Genomic DNA, 23,541 nt, shown 5'->3' with positions numbered 1-23,541 from the left:
CGAATAAGGGCAGAAGGTTTGTTTTTTAGTTTAGTTAGGGCATGATGATCAGCACAGGCTTAGAGGGCCAAAGGGCCTGTTCCTACTACTTTTGTTCTTTTCTTTGTTCATATTGTGAAAGTTTATGGCCTCTAAACAACAACACCAAAGACTTCTAATGAATGGGTAGCAACTATGTTGATCCTTAGATACAAATCAATTCTTATTATGTTGTTTCATTCAAGTTTATGTTTCTTGATTGCTATTAGTTAACTACTCACTACTAATATTCAACATACTTTGGTGCGAAGATCTTCCACACCATTAAGTGTCTCCTCAATATAGCAACAGCACATACAGAAGCAAGGAGCTGTGTAAAGAAAAAAAAAAGTCATACAATTTTCTTTAAATTTCAAGAGAGAGTATAAAACCTTTCATTGTAAGTTTCTGTCTTCAAATATAGGGCAGCTTTTTTTTAAAAATAAGCATTTCCTTGTCTTCCTGTTTTAAATGACATTTAGAGCATTTCTGAAAATCAAGTGGTAATTCAGACTTTTGTCAGTTTGTTTAAATACCTCTACTTAAAGCCATTCTGTCGGAACAGTTCGTCGTTAATTTTTCGAACCGACACATAAAAACTCGCTTCAAAGCAAAATTGGTCTTGAAAATATTTACCTTTCTCCCCCTTGGTAGGTTTTAGATGTATTGTGTTCACTCACACCGTTAACTTTTATTATTCACCTCTAGATTCAAGTTATGAAATGGGCAGGAACTTTGGCAAAGAGAAATAATGCCTACATGAACAAATCATTTACTCCAAAAGTTCATCAGAGCAAAAAAATACTCAAATTAACCTCAAATCTCTCTAAAGTTTCTCCTAGTTATCAAACATAATGCAGTCATAATTTTAAAAATTTCAGTATGAACACTATCCTGTCTCAATTGCTTTGAACTATCTGTCTAGTCTCCACAGGACAGTTGCATCAGGTGACAACAAAGAACAGAAAAATCCTTTTCCCATCCAACTGGATCGCACATTACTGAAAAAACAAATATGGTCCTGACTTTTGAGACAATAGTCTCGTTTTGAATGTTAAAACGCTCTCAAGATTCACTTACATTTTTACTACCCAAATCTCTCCTACTTTCTATGCTTTCATTACGAACAATAATGCTATTGAAAATTATGCATTTCTCGTGACAAAAATCTCACGTGTGCATTAAGTACTTGTAGTTTACTGCAGTAAGATAAATTATTCATCTCTGAGCTAACATATTTGTTTACAAACCAGAGCATCAAATCCTCCTAAATCACTTCTCACATCAGTCACTCCTATTCAGTTTCGAGTTGAGACAGGCACATTAGTTCCAAATTATATACAGAGCCTTTAAACTTTATAGAAATAGGAGAATTTATTTCCACTTGTCTCAGCTGGATTCAAAACCAAGCTTTCTTTTTAATTCATTCACAGGACGTTACTGGCCAATCTTAATTTATTGTACATTAAAGTGCAGTGACAAGTTGCATTCTCGAATACCTTCTCGTAGGTTGCTCATATCAGAGAGAAGTTAAGGGTTACACACATTGCTTTGGTTTGAAGTCACATATAGGCAGATTAAATATTTCAATGCAGGAAATACTCAAGGGGAATCTTCAAGTAATGAATGATTTTCATGCATTTACTTTCTATGAATGTTCAGATTAATTAGTCACTTTGACTACACTCCACTACGTTATTCTATTTTAAACACCCACCATCTGATGTACACTGTGCTATTCATCAAACAGTAAGATGCTATGGTGGAACAATGACAGTAATCAAAGTACTTTTATATTGAACAAAGTACCTGCACACCGTAGACAAATAAGTATCGCATTCCCAGTTGCAGCAAGGCTGCAGAAAACATCTGAGGTTTTTCTCGCAATCTCATCTCCATCACTTGATCTTCATCGCCAGATTCCTTTTTAATGTTCTTGCTTTTACAGCTTTTCATTTCACGAACAAATGGCCAAAGCAGCAACAAGGGACATCCAACTACCTCAAGAATATAACTGAAAAGTCAGTTAAAAGTTTCAATGCATTTATTGCAAGGCTGATATTTTCTCATTAATGTGCTCTTAAACACCAATTCTCTCAATGAAATGCATCCCTAATAATTTAGTTCCCCAAGAATCTAATATCGAGCAAGTAAAATCATGATAAGCAAAATACCTACACCCTGCTTTCTGTAATAATTAGACCTCCTTTATCACCATTCTTAGAAAAGGTGACCGATAGTGTAGTTCCTCTGTGTCTTGCATTCGTTTTCAGGTAAATGAACACAGAAGATGGGAAATGGTGCTAAATGTAGATCAACATTATGAAGGATCATGTCCAATTGTGGGCACTACAGTTTAAGAAGGAGATGAAAATTGTTGAACAGATTTATCAGAATGGTTTCCAGGCTGAGGGATTGTGGTCACATGGACAAACTAGAGAAGCTGGAATTGTTGCCCTTCAGAGGAAAAAAGCCAAGATGGGTGATGGAGCTTTATTTCAAGGGTTTGGATAGAGTGAGTAAATATAAATTGTTTGCAAAGCCTAAGTGGGCAGTAACCAGAGGGGAAAGATTTTAATTTTGAGAACAAAAAAAGGAGAGATTATGTAAAGAAAAACTTTTTAAACAACCAATGTTTAGGATTTAGAATGTTTGTGCTATTTCAGTATTAGCAGTCAAAGATACATTAGATAAAACATGAAGGATTAAATTGCAGGGATTAGGGTAAAAGCAGTTGAGTGGGTCTAACTGAAACAGTCATCAAAACTGCTGGACAAACTTAATGGGCTTCTTCTTTATTACATTGTTCAATAATTAGGATCATGCAATTCCCTTTCGTCCAAGAACCAAATCTAGTCAGTTGGCCTCAGTTACAAAGTGGGGAGTATTGTGCCTGTTGTGTCACAGTGGTAATGTCCCTACCTCTAAGCCAGAGGCCTAGGTTCAAGTCCCACCTGCATCAGGAGTTGTGTCATAATATCTCTGAAAAGATGGATTAAAATAAAACAATTGAGTAGTAAACCTAGCAATTTCATAACTCCAGATTTGTGTATCAAAATAAAGGTGATGCTCATGGCACTAACCCTTATTTGTGCACAAACAGTACACTGACTTCAGAAAAAAAGTATATACACTATGTTTAAGTGGCAATACCCAAGTATGCTTCTTCATCAGTTTCCTGAAAACTAAGCTTTACTATTTTTCTCTCAAATAACAAATTGAATGTTGAGATTGCTGCATTTGATTTTGGATCTTGCATCTGCCTCTTTTTCAAATGTTTTCCTGTTCTTTTTTAATAGTGTCGTTGTCTCAACTATTTCTTGTGCATTCCATGATGCAACACAACTACATAAAAACTAGCATAAAGCTGATGAAGTCATGCCCAACATAGAGTCACGAATTTCAGAAATGGCAATAGGGACTGATTAAGCACTGAAGTTCACAATAAAGTACAATTAGCCTCAAATTTACAGTATGTTCAACTACTTCCAGAAAAGTCAGATTTTCTTAAGATGCATTATTTTAAGTCACATGGAGACCATTGTAGAGCTTATTACAGTATATGTTTAAATGACTTGGAAAATTATGAGGTTGATGTTTAAAGGGATCCATAACAGGCCATCAGCCTGTGACAACAGCACGTTTAATTCCATAGTAGTATTATGTAGAGATTAAATTCAAAGATTAATTGTGAAACAATTATATAATTACCTGCAAACAGTATATGAGATGCAAAAGTGTTCATTCCGACCAGCAGTGCTGGCAATATATTGGTGCTATGTCCTTCAATGAACCCAACAAAAGCTGCATTCCACTGGATCGCTGGGAATGTTGGCTGATGCCCTGTAGCATAAAAGAACTGTGTAGCTGTAAAGGCCCAGGCTGTAACTGCATACCAAGGAACAAAGAAATAACCTTCCAAAAAAAAACAAAAAGAAAACTTAAATCAGTGCCAAACATTGGTAAGATTATGGGAGGAAATCAAATCTCAACTAAGGACTAATTTGAAAAGCAATTTCTTCGACTTCTGTCAGAATTTCAGCACTAAAGAAGTGATGTCAGGAAATTCAAACGACAAACTATAACTCATGAATTTTTACCATATTCCATAACAAGTTATGTATACAATATAATCACACTCAGATAAGTGCATGTTATGAGAGATACCGAGTCACCTAATCAACTATTGAGGATTGACTGTAGAAACGATTCAAGGTAAATACAATTCAAAATTGTAACTAAGAGTGATTCTTTTTATCCTCAGAATGTGGTAAAACACTTGCATTCATTTATTGCCTTTTGTGATCTCAGTAAATCACTCATTCTTCCTGTTTCTACCAGAGATGTTTCACCAACTAGGCAGTCTATAACCAGGGGACAAGAGTCTCAGAATAAGAGGTAGGCAATTTGGAATGAGAAGAGGCATTGCTTCACCCAGGTAAATGAATAATTGGAATTCTCTACCCAGAGGACTGTGGAATTTCAGTCATTGAGCTTGTTTGAGACAGTGATTGATAGGCTTCGATATAATAAACATATCAAGGGAGATGGAGATAGTGTGGGAAAATGGCATTGAGGTAAACCAGCCACGATTCTGCTGAATGACACAGCAGACTTGATGGACTGAAAGGCCTACTCCTGCTATTCCCAATACTTGACCCAATTTGGAGAAAGTGAGGACTGCACATGCTGGAGATCAAAGTCAAGAAGTGCGGTGCTGGAAAAGCACAGCCTGAAATTCAGTATCCGAGGAGCAGGAGAGTCTATGTTTTCAGCATAAGCTCAATCCCATAATGAACTCTATCCCCAACCTCATATATATGAACTAAAGAAATGGCACCTCATCTTTAAATTAGTCATTTTATAGTCTTCTGAACTCAAGTATTAATTCACTAAGTTTAGATCATAATCTCTATCTTTTATTCCAGATATCTGTGGGTGATGAATCTGTTATTTTCATTCACAAAACCATTTTTGCTTCTTTACCCATCTCAATAGCTCCTTTGTCACTTCATCTTTTCTGCTTTTCACTCCATCATACACACACTTTTGTTCTTCTTTTAACATAATATCCTACTTCTGAACTTCAAAAAAATTTGTTAAATTCCCAACTTTTCGACAAGATTAACTGTTCCTCTCTCCACAGATGCTGCCTGACCTACTAAGTATTTCCAGCATATTTCTGCAAAGTTTTGCTCATGTATCCATTCACTTCATGTGTCAACTTTTTTGAAATCATTAACTAGACAGTTTCATATTATTTCCATTTCAAACAATAATCGTCTCACTTTCTAAAAATATGGATTCTGCTTTAGACGTTTTCTTCTGCTAGGGCACACCAAGTAAAGCAAACTTTGTCTTAACTGGTACTTTATGAACTGGCAATCTAAACAAACAAAAATTATATACCTCAAATACAAGAAGTTTACTGTATTTTTGTAATCTCTGCAATGTCCAATTAGCCAGCTGAGTGTGCAAGTAAGAAGGCTCATTGCTGTTAAGTTTTATTTAAGACAAAGTTGCATTATTATTTAAGTGATTTATGCTCTAAGTATAAAAGTAATGTGTATACTCCCTGCAATAAGTTTCTATTACTTGGTGTGTGTTTTCACATTCATAATATGGACCTCTTGATCCATATTTCCATGTCTCATGTGAAGATTATAAATTTGTGTTTTATAGAAGCTAACATTACTGACTATGATTTGTTTCCAGGTTTGTCTGATCTGTCCCTGTCACATGTCTGATATTGTCTTAATGATTCTCTTCTGTCCCCTCTCTTGGATTGAGGATCTTTCCTGAAGTAAGCCTCACGAATTTAAGTTCTGCAGAATATCTTTGGGTCAATGGAACTTTTCATGCTTGAGCTCATGGGCACAATAAGACAGATGTAAAAAACATAGATTTGCACAGTGGAAATGATTCAGCTTAAATATAAAAACTAAACATGTTGCATCGAAACTCGATCAAAGCAAACTATTATTTACAAACCCTGAAAAGTGCTGTTACTTACACATCCATGCTTTAAATGACCTATTAATTGAAGCTACTACATACCAGTGTTATTGGATTGTAAAGAAAGATTCCTTGTTGTACCATGTATCTCAAGGAAAGAAAATCCCTCCAAGAATAACAGCAGGAAAGCCAGTGACATTCGCTCATTATGCAACATAATAAGTAACAACGTCAAAAGAGTAAGGATGGTGATAAGAGCAGCAGAATATACCGTTCCCAATCCATAAGCGGCCATTGTCCGAGTCTTTGTTTGGTTGTCATTAAAATGTATGCTCATAGCTTTCTGCATCTTACGGTAGATCAATGGAACTACATGCAGAGAGTCAACTTCTGTTGTCATAGAGTCTTTGTAGGAAGGGACAAGAGTGTCATCAGACTCCCTATTGTCTTTTATGAACACGGTGATTGGATTCCATAGGACGATAAGGAAGCCTGTTATTACGAGCACAAAGACAATGCCTGGGATAATTATCATAATTTTCCTAGTCAGATCTTGGAGTTTAATGGAGGTTTCTTCTGAAGCAGCATTCACAGCCCAATAGCAGCATAAACAAAACACAATAAATGGAAAACCCAAACGTATAAAAAACACAACCAAGTGTGAACTATTAAGGTTGCCATAATGAAGGAACCATCTTCGTATGAGGTAAACTAAGGCTCCAAGTGATGACACGGACAGGATATAATGGAAGTTCTTTTGCTGACTATTACTTATCCTTGACAAAGGTTTCAGAAACGGTGAAGGCTCACAGTCTGCAATTTCTTCCCGACAGTGATAAAAATTGCTGGAAAAAAGAATACAGACCATAAAGGTCATCATGAACACAATTAAGTAACAAGATTCTCGTTTGTATGACATGGAACCAGAATTCTTTTGTATATCTGGTACAAATGGTGTATTTAAACAATAATTGGTAAGTTTTCCATTCCATTTTAGTTTCAAGACAGTAAAAGTTACAAGCGATTTCAAAAGGAATGATACTACTTGCCCTTCAGTTATTACAAAGCTATTAGAAAACATAGCCAAGCACCGTAATAGGAGAATTCCCAAAGGTATAAAACATTTGAGCCAACTTTTCCATTTCTGTTGATTACAAATGTTGGAACTTTGGATCAGTTTATCGGAGTGATTATGTTTCTTGCGTTCCAGTCTCCAGAAGTTCCAATGGAAGCTCACGTGTGATCCAAATGCTATCCAAAAACATATCATCAGTGGTTCCAGTGTAATGCCAGATATCAGCATCCAGAAATAAACTGTTAAGCCAGCAGTCAGACCCCAGATAACTGGATACAAAAGCAACTGCTTGTACAAAGATTCAAATGTTGATGCAGTTTCTGATACCAGAAAACAATGCATGCATGTTGCTGCTAAAAGTACAATGCCATAAAGCATGTGTGCTGGATTGAATCGTGCCCATGATTCTCGACACACCTCTTTGGTCTCTCTCAAGTAGCGTTGCTGTGTGATTAACAGATTTTGGAACCTTGTGTGAAAATCTTGGTCAGGAACAATTTTTTCAGATTTCTGCATGATTGTAATCAGGTCATTATACTCCATCACTGCAGTGGAGAACAATTCCTTCAGATATTTCAGCTTTGTCACAGGAAGATCCCTAGCAGCATAAGAGTAGGATTCCAAAAATCGATTCACCTATACAACAAAATTAGAAGATTGGAAAGAAGTTAGTTAAATTTACACAGCACTTCTCAAGATGACAAATATTTCTAAGCACTTTACAGCCAATGAACTACTTTTCAAGTACAGTTAACTGTTATATGTTATAACTGTTAGAGGAAATATGACACGCTGCTGAAAATGTGTTGCTGGAAAAGCGCAGCAGGTCAGGCTTATGCCCGAAACGTCGATTCTCCTGTTCCTTGGATGCTGCCTGACCTGCTGCGCTTTTCCAGCAACACATTTTCAGCTCTGATCTCCAGCATGTGCAGCCCCCACTTTCTCTCGAGGAAATATGACAACCAGCCTATACACAAACTCTCATATATAGTAATGTGATAATTCCCAAAAGATCTGTTTTTTAAAATATATTTTAGGGATACATATTGACCAAAACACCATGAATAACGGCCCTTCTCCTTCTTGATATAGTACTGTGGGATCAAATACATCCAGTTAAGCAGGCAACTGGGGCTTTTGTTTAGCAAAATTCAAAGGACAGACTTTTATGTCCACATGTCATAAGATACATAAAGATATGTTCGAGCCTTGTAGCTCAGCGAGCAAACCTACATCCAGAACCTCAACCTGAGCTACAAATCTTATCCAAACTCATTTTCTGGATCTATTCAGAAAATGTCTCCTTTATCTTACTTGTACTTTACCAACAATTATATGCCAAGAATTGTTTAACTCCATGAACTGCAAAAAAAAACTCTACTGAGGAAGCACTAAACTATAAGTCACCTCTTCATTTGAAAACGTAAACTTAATTCCAAGAAACTCATCTGATATTAACACATTTATACAGCTCCTTGTTAAGTGGTCAGGAAATGGGCCTTCCAATCAGTTAGCTGCCCTTTGACAGTTGACCACACCACCAGCCGATCTTGAGACAAGTGTCACAATTTTCACTATTGATTGATATGTAATGATGAGCACTGTAAACTATGTTTTTAAACATCAAAAGGAGGATGGAATTGAACACACTTAATTCCTACTTGGGTAAAATATTCAAAGGTTTTGGATCGGTCTCAAACCCATTGATCAGAATCATTATAGTGAAAAGAAAGTTAAAGTCCACAGCATCCCATGATATAGGATCTCTATTGGGTTATCAAATTAAACATTTCATTTTGAAGGGTTAAACTTCACTATGGAGTATTGCATAAGCTTGGGAAAGGTGAACACCTATCTATCTAATCCTCAGCAAAGATATTTATAATAATTGGCCTCAGCCCAGATTTTCAATTAATTCTCTGAATTCTACTTAAAGTAAATAGATCCTGATGGACACAGCTTGGCACAGTATACACAGAAAATAATTTGTACAAATTCACATAGAACTTTTCATGCAGTAACATGTTATTAGCTAATGCAAAGTCTTCAGAATTCAGAATGAGAATGTTTCCAGTGTTTTGACCACTGAACAAAAATGAAAAGTTCCACTCCTTTTATCTGAAATTTTTTTTGATCTTATCATTTAAATTTTTACATGTCAACTAAAAATTCTATTGCGTGAAGACTGGAGCACAACATTCATTAAGAACCATGCCCATATCTTTTGTGAAGAGAGGAGTGCAACATTCATTAAGAACCACTGGCTCTCTAACCAACTTAGTCTTTTAGTAAACCCTACTCTTTCCTTAATAATATGTGTATTTATAAAACATGCTTGGGATTTTCTTGACTTGTAAATATTTTCTCATACCCTCTTTTGTTTCATAATTTCCTTAAGCTCACATTACTGCACCAACCTATTTCTAAATATGTCTGACAAGGTCTGATGTTTCCTACCTCTGGTAAACATGACAAGTAGGAGCCACAACCCAACCAATGTAATCCACATAATCACTTGAAACTGCATAAAAATAGTAATGCTATGCATCTCTCCAATCTACTATCCTTTCTGTACAGAAGAATTTGGAATACTCTTTTTTTTGTCTAAGAGTCATCACGCTCAATGTAAAATTATAGTACACAATTATAGTACATCATGGAAACATTTTCTGAAATTAGAAACACTTTACCCATTTAGTCAAACAAACAGAAAAACAAACTTTAAAACTGCTTATTCACTATCAAAAACAATTATCTGAAAAAGAGACATGGTATTTGTCCACATGACTATATTTTTTGGAAAGCAACTAAATCATAGCGGTCTGTGATTTGATCTGCATGGACAATAATTAAGATTGGTGGAACTTGGGGACTAGAATAAAATATGAGAATAATTATAATTAACTATTTAATAACAAAAGTATCACCTGACAAATCTTGCAGTACTGTACCTGTATAGCATTGATATGTAGTGCTTTTGCCTGTTCAAGATACTGATTATCATCCAGCTTTGGTTCAGAGATAAACAAGTCCACCATCACCATTCCTATATTACTATAAGGAATAGGAATCCCCAGAAGAAGAGCTAAGGTTGGTACAAGATCTATCTGAGATACGACGTTCGAGTCCTAAATGGACAGAGATTTTATTGAAGTAATTACATAACCACCTCTGCAATGCATGCATTTAATAGAAACAGAAACAGTCAAGCTTGATTTTTCACCATTTTAAATGCAAGGTCTTTACTAGTAATTTTCCAGACTATATTAATGACATTTTGAATTGCATATAATCTCAAACAGAATTTATATTAGAATCTGTTCTTAAATTAAATGCTTATTTTGCTGTTAATAGGGGATAAATACACATTCCTTCTCTTCTTTCAATTCTCTGTTCATACAGCCAGACACAAGGTAGAAGAATGTAAAGTACTGCACTTTGGAACACAAAACTAGGACAAATGATGTGACCTGAATGGTCTAAATTTAAAAGAAAGACCCAATGGCTGACATATAAACCTTAAGGATGGCAGGAAAAATTCATTAACTCATTCAGGATGCTGGGCTTTGTTTGTTTAAACTTAAAGATAAGGGACAAAAACAAGACAGTTATAGAAAGTAAAGATTAAAAGAATAAGATAAAACATTTATGACTGATTAAATGCTAACTAGAGAACATTGTATCTCACTTTTGGCAACAGACTTTTAAGAATGATGTGAAATGATTGAAGAGGATGCATAGGAGAAAGGCACCAGAACTTTAGGTTCGGAATAAAATCCAGACAGAGATAGGATTTCTGTTCATAGACAAGATTAGAGTGGTGCTGGAAAAGCATAGCAGGTCAGGCAGCATCTGAGGCACAGGAAAATCGACATTTCGGGCATTTTGCCCAAAACATCAATTTTCCTGCTCCTCGGATGCTGCCTGACCTGCTGTGCTTTTCCAGCACCACTCTAATCTCGAATCTGATCTCCAGCATCTGCAGACTTCACTTTCACCTCGTTCTTTTTCATACAGCCAATTCCATTATACAGGTTGCAATGGCTAAATGGGTGGTGGGAGCTGCTGCTGCTAGTAACTTTCAAAAGACAATTAGATATCTTCTCTGAAAGAAACAAAATACTAGGAAAGAACAAGCAAAATGGATTAAATGCTTGACTCTTACAAAATGAAACTCAGACACAGTTGGCTGAATGGCCTGTTTTTATTCCGTAAGATTCAATGAAAATATGGAGCAGTGTTGTTTATTTTAAAAAATATAATACATGCTGCAACAAGGGTTCCCAACTTAGATCAGAAATATTTCAGAAGGTGCCTCATCACCAACAATTCCACCATTACTCATCTGATATGTTGATTCTTAGTGGCCAGCCCTCTCCACTCCAATACAACACAAACGTTCACTGATTCAGGATTGGCAAGTTGGACGTTCTCCCATTGTGTTATAAAGTGCTATATAAATACAAATTATTTTTCTGGTCGGATATGTTGCTATTTCCAAAAACATTATTTTTCAAATGAGCACATGGCTCTTTCTTATATTATGTAACGGAAATAGAATTGCGGATTCCATCAGGGCTCAATCAGTAGACAGTTTAACAATGATGCTGAGTAATGTGTGAGCAGAAAGATAAATGCAAAAAAACTCTGGCTGCTGCATATTTGAAATAAAAACAAAAACGCTGCAAACATTCAGCAATCAAAGCTAGGTGGGATCCCTGCTTTATTTGTGGATCGCCTCACATATTTAATAGGAAGAAAAATATCACAGAACATTTTCAACACAGGTGGCCATTTGGCCCATTATGTTTTACCAGCTTATTGCCAATCCAGGAGAAAACTCACTTATGGGCCTTGATCCATATACAATTTACATATCTAATGGGCTTGATCACAGAATGGTAGATATTGTCAAGGTTCTACATGATACACTAGTTAGTAAAGTTAAATCATATGAGATTTAAGAAGAGCTTGCCAACTGAAAACATAATTGGATGGATGGTAGGAGACAGTTGGTGATGGTGGAAAGTTGTTTTTCAGATTGGAGGCCTGTGACCAGAGATGTTCTGCATGGATCGCTACTTGGTGCATTATGGTTTGTCATTTATATACAATTTGGATGAGAATTTAGGAGACATGGTCAGCACATTTGCAGATGACACCACAATTTGTGGTATATTGGACAGTGAAGGGGTTATCTAGGATCACAGTATGATCTTGATCTCTTGGGCCAATGGGGTGAGGAATGGCAGATGGAGCTTAATTTGGATAAAAGTGAAGTGTTGCATTTTGATAAGATGAGCAGGGGCAAGACTTTTATAATTAATTATAGGGCCCCAAGTAGTCTTCTCAAACAGAGGGACATGGTACATAGTTCTTTGAAAGTTGCATCACAGGTAGACATGTTTAGCATGCTTGCCTTCATTGTTCAGAGCATCAAATATGGGAGTTGGGATGTCTTACAGAGGTTGTATTGTACATTGGTGAGGCCATTTTTGGAGGACTAGCTCTAGTTCTGCTCTGTTTTGGGAAGACTATTATTAAATTAGAATCATAGACTATAGAATCCCTGTTGAGTCATACAGCATGGAAATAGAACCTTTGGTCCAATGAGATAATACCGATCATAATCCCAAACCAAACTAGTCTCACCTGCCTGCTCCAGGCACACATCCCTCCAAACCTTTCCTATTCATGTACTTATCCAAATATCTATAAAGCGTTGTAATTGTACCTGCATCCACCACTTCCTCTGGAAGTTCATTCCACATACAAACCAGCCTCTGTGTAAAAAATTTGCCCTCATGTCTTTTTTAAAGTGTGAAAGCAGGCCATTTAGGCCAAAGGCGTCCACACAGACCCTCCGAAGAGCATTCCAGTCAGGTCCACTCCCCTACCTTTAAACCCTGCATTTCCCTAAATTGCACAGACACCACTGACAATTTAGCAATCCATCTATCTGGTCTGTGGGAGGAAACTGGAACAACCAAAGGAAATTCACGTAGACATGGTGAGAATGTGCAAACTTAACAAGGACAGTTGGCCAAGGGTGGAATCAAACCTTGGACCCTGGCACTGTGAGACAGCAGTGCTAACCATTGAGCCAAACAGAGAGATTGGATATATAGGAGAGAGTTCAGAAAAGATTTATCTGGATGTTGCTGGGACTGGAGAGTTTAAGTTATACGGATAGATGAAGACTTTTTCCACTACAGTGTAGAAAGTTTGAGGGGTGATCTTACAGATGTTTATAAAATCATGAATAGGAAAGGTCCTTTCCCGAGGTTAAGTGAGTTCAAAACTAGGGGACTTATTTTTAAAGGTAAGAAGAGAAAGATTTAATAGCAACCTGAGGAGCAACTTTTCCACACAGGGTGTTTTTTTAAAAATTCATTCATGAGATGTGGGCATTGGCCTGGCCAGCATTTATTGCCACCCCAATAGTCGAGAGGGCAATTGAGTGAACCACATTGCTGTGGGTCTGGAGTCACATAAAAGCCAGACCAGGTAAAGATGGCACTTTGCCTCCCAGATAGGTTTTTCTAACAATCAACAATGGATTCATGGTCATCATTAGAGGCTTCATTCCAGACTTTATTTTCATCAGCCAAAGTGGGATTTGAACCCAGGTCCCCAAAACATTACCATGGTTTCCTGATTAATAGTCCAGCGATAATGACACTAGGCCATCCCTCCCTGTGTGGAATGAACTGCCACAGGAAATGGTAGATGCAGGTACAATTATAACATTTAAAAGACATTTGGGCAAGCCAATGAATAGGAAACATTGAGAGGGATACGGGCCAAACACAAGCAAGTGGGATTGATTTAGTTTGGGAAACTTGGTTGGCATGGACAAGTTGGACCCAAGGGTCTGATTCCATGCTGTATTACTCAATATGCAGGAAATTCAACTTACTTTTTATAGAAATTGATACGATCACCTAACATTAAACATTACAGGTTATATCAAAAGTTATGTACCATTGCAATGATAAGAATTGTTGTCATACTACTGGTAGAATCTGGCAGATACACTAAGGGTCTCAGCTGCTGGCTAGTGAGCTGCAAGAGCTCCACCTCAGCTTCTTCTACGAAGACCCACTACATCTCACTCAGGTACTTGACAAGCTAACAGCAGTGAGGGTGTTCAGCACAGAGGACGGGCTGGATAGTTGGGACTTTTTTCACTGGAGAGTAGGAGGTTGACAGGCGACCTTATAGAAGTTTATAAAATAGAGTATAAATGGAGTTAATGGTAGTTGCCTTTTTCCGAGGATGGGAGATTTCAAGACTGGGACCACATTTTGGGTGGTTATATGTGGAATGACCTTTCTGAGGAAGTGGTGGATACAGGTAAAATTACAATTTTTAAGAGACATTTGGAAGTGTATGAGTAGGAAAGGTTTGGAGGAATATGGGCCTGGAGCTGGCAGCTGGGACTAGTTTAGTTTGGGATTATGTTCAGCATGGACTGGTTGGACTGAAAGGTCTGTTCCCATGCTATATGACTCTATGACACAGTTTAGCTCTCATTAACATTCCTCACCTTCCTAAAGCAGGTCATTAGATCAGGCCTGTCTTTGCATGGGGAACCCCAACCACTCCAATATGAATTACAAACAATTCAAAACACATTCGCTTATTATACACCCCACACGATAAGACCCTTGACCATTGCTGGTGAGTGCTTGTATCAGAGAATGAAACCCTTAAACAGACATTTTTTTAAGCACTCTGAAGTGTCTAGACTGTTAGTGTGGCAAGAAGGTTATCAAGGTAGCAGGGTGCCAGTCCACTACTCTTCAGTTTAATTAAATGCCACCCCATCACGGTGGCTCAGTGGTTAGCACTGCTGCCTCACAGCACCAGGGTCCCAGGTTTGATTCCAGCCTCGGGTGACTGTCTGTGTGGAGTTAGCACATTCGCCCTGTGTCTGCGTGGATTTCCTCCGGGTGCTCCGGTTTCTTCCCACAGTCCAAAGATGTGCAGGTCAGGTGAATTGGCCATGCGAAATTGCCCAGAGTGTTAGGGGCATTAGTCAGAGGGAAATGGGTCTGGGTGGGTTACTCTTTGGAAGGTCGGTGTGGACTGGTTGGGCCAAAGGGCTATTGCCACACTGCAGGGAACCTAATCTAATCAGAGAGTTAACGGCAGACAAGATTCTGCCCTATTATTGGATCAAGAATTGTAATACGCCGAAAAGAGTTTGGAAACATTTAGGATAATCTTTTGTTGGGGACAATAACACTCCACAAGTGAAGTATGGGTTTATACATTAAATCAGGTACAGGAATATGAGAAACTATAATGTGCATCAACTGTATTTCTTTTGCATCTCAGATGCATTCAAATCACATCTCTGGCAATATAACAGCAGGATGCATAAAATGTTCTTCTTGGCAATACTTACTTCAGCAGGTTTGATCTCAAAAAGTGGAAGTGTGCTATAAATAAATAGTGCTGCATTGACTTCTCCTTCACTGTCACCCCCATGATCTCCAGTATTTGTCATTCCATGATCACCTAGGACCACCAGCAAGGTATCATTCTGCAGCTGGCCAATCAGCGACCTATCAAGTAACAAAGAAAAGCAAAAAAGGTAATTCTACACCTAAACAGAAGTATCATTTCACACAGGACTAAAGAAAACACTGACCACATATACTGATAAATAGGTTCTCCCCCTTCTAAAGGTTCTTATATACTTGTGTAAAAATCGAGCTTTAGAAACCAACTTCTTAAGCAAATATCCAAGAGTTGACTTTTAGAAAAGTAATATTTAAAAAAAAATTCATTCACAAGACGTGAATGGCATTGTTTAATCCACATTTCTTGCCCATTCTTAATGGCCTTCAAGAATGTGATGACAAGGTGCCTTTTCCAAATGCTGCAGTCACAATGGGTAGATACACCCACAGTACTGTTAGGAAGGTAGTTCCAGGATCTTAATTCAGCAACAGTAAAGGAATGGCCATATCTTTCCATGTCAGGATTGAGAGTGGCTTCAAGGAGAACTGAAGGATGCTGTTTCTGTATACTGCCCTTGTCCTCCCAGATGTTAGTGGTCATGGGGCCACAGGGTGCAGCATCATCAGCCTTGGTGAATTTCTGCAATGCATCTTGTAGATTGTACAAACTGCTGCTATGTAGAACTCACCAAGCAGCAGTAAAATCAACATTTCGGGCAAAAACCCTTCATCAGGAATACAGGTAGAGTGCCTGAAGGGTGGAGAGATAAATGAGAGGAGGGTGGGGGTGCAGAGAAAGGAGCATAGAGTACAATAGGTGAGTGGGGGTGGGGATGAAGGTGATAGGTAAGGGAGGAGGGTGGGGGAAGGTAGCAAAGAGTACAATGGGTGGATGGGTGTGGGATGAAGGTGATAGGTCAGAGAGGAGGGTGGAGTGGATAGGTGAAAAAGAAGATGGGCAGGTAGGACAAGTCATGGGGACAGTGCTGAGCTGGAAGTTTAGAACTGGGGTGAGATGGGGGAAGGGGAAATGAGGAAACTGTTGAAGTCCACATTAATGCCCTGGGGTTGAAGTGTTCCGAGGCAGAAGATGAGGCGTTCTTCCTCCAGGTGTCAGGTGGTGAGGGAGCGACGGTGAAGGAGACCCAGGACCTCCGCGTCCTCGGCAGAGTGGGAGGGGGAGTTGAAATGTTGGGCCACAGGACGGTGTGGTTGATTGGTACGGGTGTCCCAGAGATGTTCACTAAAGCGCTCTGCTAGGAGGCGTCCAGTCTCCCCAATGTAGAGGAGACCGCTTCGAGAGCAACGGATACAATAAATGATATTGGCGGATGTGCAGGTAAAACTTTGATGGATGTGGAAGGCTCCTTTAGAACCTTGGACGGAGGTGAGGGAGGAGGTGTGGGCGCAGGTTTTGCAATTCCTGCGGTGGCAGGGGAAGGTGCCAGGACGGGAGGGTGGGTTTTTTGGGGGGGGGGGGGTGAACCTGACCAGGTAGTCACGGAGGGAACAGTCTTTGCGGAAGGCGGAAAGGGGTGGGGAGGGAAATATATCCCTGGTGGTGGGGTCCATTTGGAGGTGGCCGCAATTTCCCTTCCCACGTGGTTAAAGATGCCCTCCAATGCATTTCATCCACATCCCAAACCTCCACCCTCAGACCCCACCCCTCCAAACGTAACAACGACAGAACCCTCCTGGTGCTCACCTTCCACCCTACCAACCTTCGCATAAACCAAATCATCCGCCGACATTTCCGCCACCTCCAAACGGAACCCACCACCAGGGATATATTTCCCTCCCCATCCCTTTCCGCCTTCCGCAAAGACAGTTCCCTCTGTGACTACCTGGTCAGGTCCACGCCCCCCCCCAACAACCCACCCTCCCGTCCTGGCACCTTCCCCTGCCACCGCAGGAATTGCAAAACCTGCGCCCACACCTCCTCCCTCACCTCCATCCAAGGCCCTAAAGGAGCCTTCCACATCCAAAGTTTTACCTGCACATCCACCAATATCATTTATTGTATCCGTTGCTCCCGATGAGGTCTCCTATACATTAGGGAGACTGGACGCCTCCTAGCAGAGCGCTTTAGTGAACATCTCGGGGACACCCGCACCAATCAAGCACACCGCCCTCTGGCCCAACATTTGAACTCCCCCTCCGCCGAAGACCTTCCTTCACAGCCGCTCCCTCACCACCCGACACCTGGAGGAAGAACGCCTCATCTTCTGCCTCTGAACACTTCAACCCCAGGGCATCAATGTGGACTTCACAGTTTCCTCATTTCGCCTTCCCCCACCTCACCCCAGTTCCAAACTTCCAGCTCAGCACTGTCCTCATGACTTGTCCTACCTGCCTATCTTCTTTTCCACCTATCCACTCCACCCTCCTCTCTGACCTATCACCTTCACCCCACACCCATCCACCCATTGCACTCTTTGCTACCTTCCCCCACCCTCCTCCCTGACCTATCACCTTCATCCCCACCCCCACTCACCTATTGTACTCTATGCTACTTTCTCCGCACCTCCACCCTCCTCTCATTTATCTCTTCACCCTTCAAATACACTGCCTGTATTCCTGATGAAGGGCTTTCGCCCGAAACGTCGATTTTGCTGCTCCTCGGATGCCGCCTGAACTGCTGTGCTTTTCCAGCACCACTAATCCAGAATCTGGTTTGCAGCATCTGCAGTCATTGTTTTTACCTAGAACTCACCAAGCAGCCTGCTGTGCTCTGAATATTATCGAGCTTCTTAAATGTTGTTGGAGATGCACTCACAAGGGAGGAGTGTACATGTGGACAGGCTTTAGGGGGTCAGCTGGTAGGTTATGCACTATAGATTCTTAGCCTTTGGCCTGCTCATATGTGGTCACAATATTTATATGGCTAATCCAGATCAATTTCCAGTCAATAATAAAGGGGTTAATTAACTGGTGCAGCCAGGCTTATATCTTTGAAATACAGGCGATGTCATATCTCCACTGTGAAGGCAATGGAAACCTGGACCTTTTGACTGAGAGATAGGGACCCTACCACTAATTCACAAGACCCTTTTCAATAGGTCTCTGTTGCAATTAGGTAAACTGTACAATTGATTTTTAAATGCATCACTTTATCTTGGAATCTTTAAATATTTGCACAAAACTACATTATTGATAATCGCAAATAGCAATAAAGCCAAAATGTGTCTTGTGCTTGCATAGATATGACTTGTGATGTGACTGCAGGAAGCACTATCATCACAACACGAGGATGTGATTGCACATGCGCTGCTGATATCACCAGGCTTTCCCTCCCAGTAGTGACAACAGAACATACTTTCTCAAACACCATTACTTTACAACATTCTACCCACCGCCACTTAGCAGGATTGGTGGTACTGTCACATCACCGACTATTCCCTATTGCTGGCAAAGGAGTGATACACAATCACAAAGAAGGAGCAATCTACATGTTCCAGTCACATTGCACACACTCCAGTTAGAGTTAAAAATCACACAACACCAGGTTATAGTCCAACAGGTTTAATTGGAAGCACACTAGCTTTCGGAACGACGCTCCTTCATCAGGTGATTGTGGAGGACTCGAACGTAGTACAGAATTTTTAGCAAAAATTTGCAGTGTGATGTAACTGAAATTATACATTGAAAAATTGATTATCTGTTAAGCCTTTCATCTGTTAGAATACAGTGATAGCTTCACTTCTTTCATGTGTAAATCACAAAACCCTCTTTTTCCAAAGTTGCATTCTTGTGTTAGCTGTTAACAATGGTGGTAGCTAGACAATATATTGAAGGTGTTAGCCCCCTGTGTTCTCTGTCTATGACCTGATGTTTAAATTGATTATAATCTAAAAAGTGAGGTAACAGAGTTTTACATAAATTCATGCAGTTTTTGAGCTCAGAGTTCTACATGAATGCATGCAGTTTTTGAGCAAAGTGCAATGTAACTCTGCAAGTACAAATTCACCACACAAAATATATGTGTGCATGTGGGTCTTTGTCTGTCTGTGTGTGTCTGTCTGGGGTGGGGGTTGTGAGTGTGAGAATATGTGTGTGTGTGTGTAGTGAGTGCAGAGTGTCTTAAGTCTGTAAGGGGGTGCATGTGAGAGAAAACGGGGTACGATGCTCAACTCATCGACCGCCAGTTCCGACGTGCCACAGCAAGGAACCGTAATGACCTCCTCAGGAGACAGACACGTGCTGCAACTGACAGGGTACCCCTCATTGTTCAGTACTTTCCAGGGGCTGAAAAATTACACCATGTTCTTCGTGACCTGCAACACATTATCAATGAGGATGAGCACCTCACCAAGGCCTTCCCCACACTTCCACTACTTGCCTTTAAACAACCGCCAAACCTCAAACAGATCATTGTTCGTAGCAAACTGCCCGGCTCTCAGGAGAACTCCATACAACCCTGTCACGGTGGACGCTGCAAGACGTGTCAGATTGTGGACATAGATACCACTATTACGCGTGGGAACACCTCCCACCTTGTACATGGCAGGTACTCATGTGACTCAGCCAACGTTGTCTATTTTATACGTTGCAGGCGAGGATGCCCGGAGGCATGGTACATTGGGGAAACCGAGCAAAGGCTACAATAACGGATGAATGGGCGCCGCACAACAATCAACAGACAGGAGGGTTCCCTCCCAGTTGGGGAACACTTCAGTGGTCCAGGACATTCAGCCTCGGACCTTCGGGTGACCATCCTCCAAGGTGGACTTCGGGACAGGCAGCAGAGGAAAGTGGCCGAGCAGAGGCTGATAACTAAGTTCGGTACCCATAGGGAGGGCCTCAACCAGGACCTTGGGTTCATGTCACATTACAGGTGGTCACAATGCACTACACACACACACACACACACACTCAGATACACACAGACGTGCACACAGACACCCACACGCACCCTTATAGACACACACACTCCCACACTCACATGCACCCCCTCACAGACTTAAGACACTCTGCACTCACTACATACACACACACACTTTCTCACACTCACAACCCCCACCCGAGACAGACACACACACACACAGACAGACAAAGACCCACATGCACACATATATTTTATGTGGTGAATTTGTACTTGCAGAATTACATTGCACTTTGCTCAAAAACTGCATACATTCATGGTGAAGTCTGAGCTCAAAAACTGCATGAATTTATGTAAAACTCTGTTATCTCACTTTTTAGATTATAATCAATCTAAACATCAGGTCATAGACAGAGAACACAGGGGGCTAACACCTTCAACATATTGTCTAGCTACCACCATTGTTAACAGCTAACACGAGACTGCAACTTTTAAAAAAAAAGGGTTTTGTGATTTACACATGAAAGAAGTGAAGCTATCACTGTATTCTAACAGATGAAAGGCTTAACAATTAATTTTTCAATGTATAATTTCAGTTACATCACACTACAAATTTTTGCTATAAATTCTGTGTTACGATCGAGCCCTCCACAATCACCTGATGAAGGAGCGTCGCTCCGAAAGCTAGTGTGCTTCCAATTAAACCTGTTGGACTATAACCTGGTGTTGTGTGATTTTCAACTTTGTGCACCCCAGTCCAACAACGGCTTCTCCAAATCATGACTCCAGTTAGAGACTGTCACATGCTCCACATGACACTAAATTCATGTTGTGTGAATTGGACACAGTTACAGCATTTGTACAGAATTCCATTGCTTACAAGTGATGTCAACTTTCTCTTTGCACGCACATTCCTTGTGCTAATCAAGAGTGGTGCATCTCTCTTTTAGTCTCTTCCCCCACCTAAAATCAGAGAATTTTCCTCTCCTGCTTTTGTTTCTGATACCATCATCACAAAAAAGTAAACATTACTTCCAGAACATATTTATTCATTCAAGCACCATTAGAAAGTAAATGCTTTAAAACATCTGGGAATATTGAACAGCTGCGTACTTTCTTGCTTAAGCAACCAAAATGTATGAAGAGCAAAACTGAATTTTACAACACTGAATCCATTCTCCACACAACTGAAGTAAAAACAATCTTTTTGCATAAGTGGGGAATTTCACATCACTCATATTTGCCCAAATTCTGCAACGTCAAATCTATTTATTGAATAAACAACATTTCAAATGGACTTCAGTGATTCAAGGAAGCAGCTTACCCCCACCTTCTCAAGGGCATCTAAGGATGGGCAATAAATGCTGGATCAAACAGCAATATACACATCCCATGAACTTTAGTTTTTAAAAATAGTGTGAGCACCTGCACATATACAAACACTATGGATTAAATGCTAAATTAATATTTTTAGCTGATACATTTTGGCACTTACATTTCTGAAAGAGTTGAGAACTTTTCGTTATTCGTTCACCAAATATGAGCATTGATAACAAGGCAACCATTTATTACAATTCTTAAACAACCGAGTAGCTTATGAGATCATTTCAGAAGGCATTGGTAACTAAATGGGTTTTAATGATATTCTAATAGCTTCATGATCACCATTACTGATACTAGCTCTTTTATTAACTTAACTAAGATTTAAAATCCTCCAGCAGTCATGGTGAACTTTGAACTCAGGAACTTTTGTCCAGATCTTTGGATTACTCGTTCAGTAACATTGCCACTACATTTAACCCTCTAACCCAAAGTACGAAGTAAGAGCACCACTACAAACCACTACAAAAGGAATCAACACAGCTTGATCAAACAGTAACATTAGTTATAATATCAGTATTAATTTCAGTGATATTGATGATTAATATAGCTCACTACTATCATGTCTGTCTATTTACTAGAGAAACCATTTCAACAGCCTTAAAACATTTATAACTGCTGACACAACACCAAATGTACCTCAACATCTTGTTCATCTGCATGAGTTTTTCTGCCATCGCTGGATGGTGAGGTCCATATCTATGCCCACAGTGGTCAACTCCTAGAAAGTGCGCAATGAGTACATCCCATTCATTTCCTTCCACTACAAAGAGAGAACAAACTTGCACTTGGAAGAAATTATGATGTGAATAACTGTCAAATGGAGGCAAGAACAAATTAATCATAGCTTGTTCTTATGTACTTGACAGTTAATGTTTTGAGTTGAATATGACTCTTCTTCAGAACTTATGTTCTTACATAAAAATATTGCTTGAAAATGGTCGAACTCTCAAATTAATTTATTCAGTGAATATTCGTTGGGTCAACATGCTATTTTCATTTATAAAGAGTACCTCAGTGGTATAGATATTGGTGTATTAATATGCTGATCTATGACAGTATAAGACTTTGACTTGGAAAAAAAAAGCTAATTGATGTTACAAATCTGGAGAAAATACAAATAAATAGCAGTAAAATAAAGTATTCAATATTAATACAAAAGTGACAGTCAAAATGTTTGATCCTTAGTGGAAAACAATTATTATTTCTACCAATTTACACGGTGACTTCTTTTTCTTCAGTACCAAATTAATTATCTATTGAGAACGTAATGTTCCAAGATATTGGAAATCTATTTGTGGATATCTTGACCCAACATCATGTTTCTTGGATTGCTCAGAACTGATGAGCCTCAAAATGTGGCTCTGAATGAACTGATTTTAAGCAACAACTTGGTGAATATACATTGCTATCACCCTCGTAAACTAAACCCAATCGTACAAATACAAAGTAATGATCTGCTGGAGAAACTCGACAAGTCTAATAGCATCTGTGGAGAGAGATAGAGTTAACATTTTAAATTTGATATGACTCTTATGCAAAAGCTTTTTCTTGGCTAGCACATTTTAATCAAAGCGTTAAATGCAAGTTCCATAAAAGAGCTTGCTGCAAGCCAAGTCAGCCAGCTACTTTAAATGATAATTTAACAAGGTTTGCATTCTTAGCTAAAATAAAACGAAGAACTGCAGATGCAGAACAAAAAGAACTGTGAAGTTTTGACAAAGGGTCATTGGACCCTTAATTCTGTTGTTCTACCTACAAATGCTGCTAAACCTGCTAAATTTCTCCAGCACTTTATTTTTTGTTTCATGCATTCTTAG

General features: G+C 39.4%; 1 protein-coding gene across 4 annotated transcripts in view; it reads right to left on the bottom strand.

Moving 5' to 3' along the window:
* pigo (phosphatidylinositol glycan anchor biosynthesis, class O) overlaps positions 1–23,541 on the bottom strand; it is a 32,472-nt gene that overhangs the window by 5,230 nt on the left and 3,701 nt on the right. Inside the window, exons 3-9 of one of the 4 annotated variants that reach the window (XM_043687872.2) lie at positions 22,361–22,484; positions 15,462–15,621; positions 10,000–10,176; positions 6,076–7,684; positions 3,730–3,933; positions 1,828–2,015; positions 279–349 (exon numbers count right to left, since the gene is read on the bottom strand). In XM_043687872.2, the coding sequence (XP_043543807.2) occupies positions 279–349; positions 1,828–2,015; positions 3,730–3,933; positions 6,076–7,684; positions 10,000–10,176; positions 15,462–15,621; positions 22,361–22,484 (2,533 nt within the window). Of the gene's footprint in view, positions 1–278; positions 350–1,827; positions 2,033–3,729; positions 3,934–6,075; positions 7,685–9,999; positions 10,177–15,461; positions 15,622–22,360; positions 22,485–23,541 lie in introns of those variants that run through there. The other 3 variants (XM_087989488.1, XM_087989491.1, XM_043687890.2) reach the window with 3 other exon arrangements.

This window comes from Chiloscyllium plagiosum, unplaced genomic scaffold, assembly GCF_037043375.1.
Source record: "Chiloscyllium plagiosum isolate Xiang-an unplaced genomic scaffold, Cpla_swu_hap1 HiC_scaffold_1, whole genome shotgun sequence".
Classification (NCBI taxonomy): domain Eukaryota; kingdom Metazoa; phylum Chordata; class Chondrichthyes; order Orectolobiformes; family Hemiscylliidae; genus Chiloscyllium; species Chiloscyllium plagiosum.
This window is presented reverse-complemented; position numbering and strand designations above follow the sequence as displayed.